The sequence below is a fragment of the Sinocyclocheilus rhinocerous genome, unplaced genomic scaffold, assembly GCF_001515625.1.
Source record: "Sinocyclocheilus rhinocerous isolate Xijiao unplaced genomic scaffold, SAMN03320098_v1.1 scaffold3693, whole genome shotgun sequence".
Lineage (NCBI taxonomy): Eukaryota > Metazoa > Chordata > Actinopteri > Cypriniformes > Cyprinidae > Sinocyclocheilus > Sinocyclocheilus rhinocerous.
Genome location: NW_015630705.1, coordinates 78576 through 81081, shown reverse-complemented (window position 1 = coordinate 81081; position 2506 = coordinate 78576). Strand labels below are relative to the sequence as shown.

Sequence of the window (2506 nt, the reverse complement as noted above, 5' to 3'; positions counted from 1 at the left end):
GGGGGGTTGTGTTATGTTTCGGCGCAGGTCTTGTGTGTGTGTGAGTGTGTGAGTGTGAGTGTGTGTGTGTGTGTGTGTGTGAGTGTGTGTGTGTGTTGGGACATTCAGCTGTTGTGCAGATCCAGTGATTCTATCAAGTGTTTTTTTTTAGTTTGGCTGATATTTGGCTTTTTTTTTCATTATCAGCATCGGCCTTTTTTTTTTGTTTGGCCGATATTTGCAGTTTTTGTGATTATTAGCATTGGTTAATTTTTTTTTCTTTGGGCGATATTCAACATTTTTTAATTATCGGCATTGACTAATAATTTTTCTTTTCTATTTGGCTGATAGTTGCCATTTTTAGATTATCAGCATCGGCCAATATGTTTGTTTTTTTCAGTTTGGCTGATATTTGGCATCTTTTAAATTATCGGCATCAGACAATTTTTTTGTTTGGCCGATATTTGCAGTTTTTGTATTATTGGCATTGGTTAATTTTTTTTTCTTTGGACGATATTCAACATATTTTAATTATCGGCATCGACAACTAATTTTTGTTTCCTGTTTGGCTGATATTTGGCTTTTTTTTAAAATTATTAGCATCAGCTAATATTTTTTCTGTTTAGCCGATATTTGGCAGTTTTAAATTATCGCATCGGCCAGTAATTTTTCCAGTTTGGCCGATGTGTGGGAAGCGGGACTTTTATTTTGACGGCACTGAGAACGCCAGCACCTGAGCGCACACAGCTTCCATTCGGTCATCATTAGTTTCCTATCTCTGTTTACAGTTCTGACTACTAATTATTACACAGAACTGTTAAACAAAGTAAATGGGACATGAAACCTGCCATCATAGTGTTTGCTTTTTTTATTAATCAATCAAAATATATATATATATGTGTGTGTGCTCTGTAAGATATCTGCATGGGCCATCAGTGGAGCACTACTTCTCTGTTTGTTTGCAGGAAGAACAAGCGTCTGTTCGAAGCGTCGGCGCTGCGTTTGCTGCTGCAGGAGATGCACAGGACCAGCGGCCGCAGTCAAGCCTTCATCAGCATCAACCTCAGCTCCATCCTCCTCAATCTGGGCACGCTCACACGCTCCTGACACGCCAAACACCTCATCACATACGTGCCTCCATGCTCTGCGTCTGCAGTCAGTCACTCACGCTCGTCTGCTGAAAGCCTGAGCTGCTGTTTCCACATCAAACCGCATGCTGCTTTTATACTAGCAAGCTCCCAAATGAGCAATGAGGAATCACAACAGTATGAAACCTGTGTTTATAATCGGTGGAGAGGAAGATTATGAGTGAATAATAATCTCACAAACTATAGACTGATGCTGTTATGATGCTTCAATGGGGATTTTTGACATTTTTGGAGTTTAGCAGTATAAACCATCAGCAGAGAGCAGCTCGGAAGAAGAAAACAATATGCCTTGAAACATTTGTAGGATAGTGCAATTTTATTAATTTTTTTGTATACATTGAAATAATGATTTTGATGTTTTATACTGTAAACAACGACTCAATAAATGTAATTTAATTAAATTGCCTCATTAGTGATGATGTGCCTGACTTTATTTGATCATACACTCAAAACAGTATTTAGGCCTGAATTTAAGATATTTAATAATAAAGCATGCACAGATTTTTTTACTGCCGGTTTCATTTCTATGTGACTGAAAAATATGCATCACATATTTATTAGTTCATGTCAAAACCGTGTAATCTGTGATATGCACTTCAAATGTTAAATTTAGACTTAATATATATATTTTTTGTATATGAGCCATTTTTATTTGTTCCATCACTGGCGTCGTCAAACACTATTGCAGTAATGACTGTTTTCAAACAGGTTTCCTGAATACATTCCCCCGTCTGTCATTGGTCAGTCAGCGAGTTAGTCCCGCCCTAATCTCACGTGATTGGTTGAGTCAGATCAACGCTCTGAAAGCATCAGTGATTCATTCTTCAGGAATCAAACTAACGACTGACTCGCACCAGATTCAAACTCTTTCTCAGAGGAATGTTATTAGTTTTTGTTGTCGTTGTCAGGATTAAAGCTTGAAAGCACCTGCGCTGAGGATCTCTGGTGGTTCTCCTGAGCCGGTCTTCTCTCTCCTGTCACATTGTTTAGCAGCAGCATGATGAATGTTTGCCGGAGCTGAATGAGTTCCAGGCCTGAGCGCACTCATGTTTAGTCCAGATGGAGCAGGATTTGTTTTGAGTCTGTTCTCAATCACACATGTTCCTGCTGTAATGGAGAAAAGCTCTGCTCGATGCTGTATCTCTCGGTTTGACGCTGTGCTGGAGAGATCACGTGAGAGTCCAGACAGATAGAACTCTTGATTTCTGTTTGACTCATTCTCTATGCCGTCGTAACCTAACCCTAACCAGACAGAGTTACAGGAATAATGACCGTGTTCGGAGGGGTTTCAAGGCCTGGCTGGTTAGCATAGGTTGGTTAGTCCTTGCTGGTAGCTACAGTTGAAGTGAAGCAGAGGTCAGGTCGTGCATTAGCTGAGA

The 2506-nt window shown here is 39.8% G+C and overlaps 1 protein-coding gene across 1 annotated transcript in view; it reads left to right on the top strand.

Annotated features, from left to right (window-relative positions):
* The window catches only part of ccdc138 (coiled-coil domain containing 138), a 15814-nt gene extending 14312 nt beyond the window's left edge, over positions 1-1502 (top strand). Inside the window, exon 11 of the mRNA XM_016553234.1 lies at positions 945-1502. Within this exon, the coding sequence (XP_016408720.1) occupies positions 945-1086 (142 nt within the window). The 3' untranslated portion in view covers positions 1087-1502. The remainder of the gene's footprint in view (positions 1-944) is intronic.
* Positions 1503-2506: the final 1004 nt, after the last annotated feature.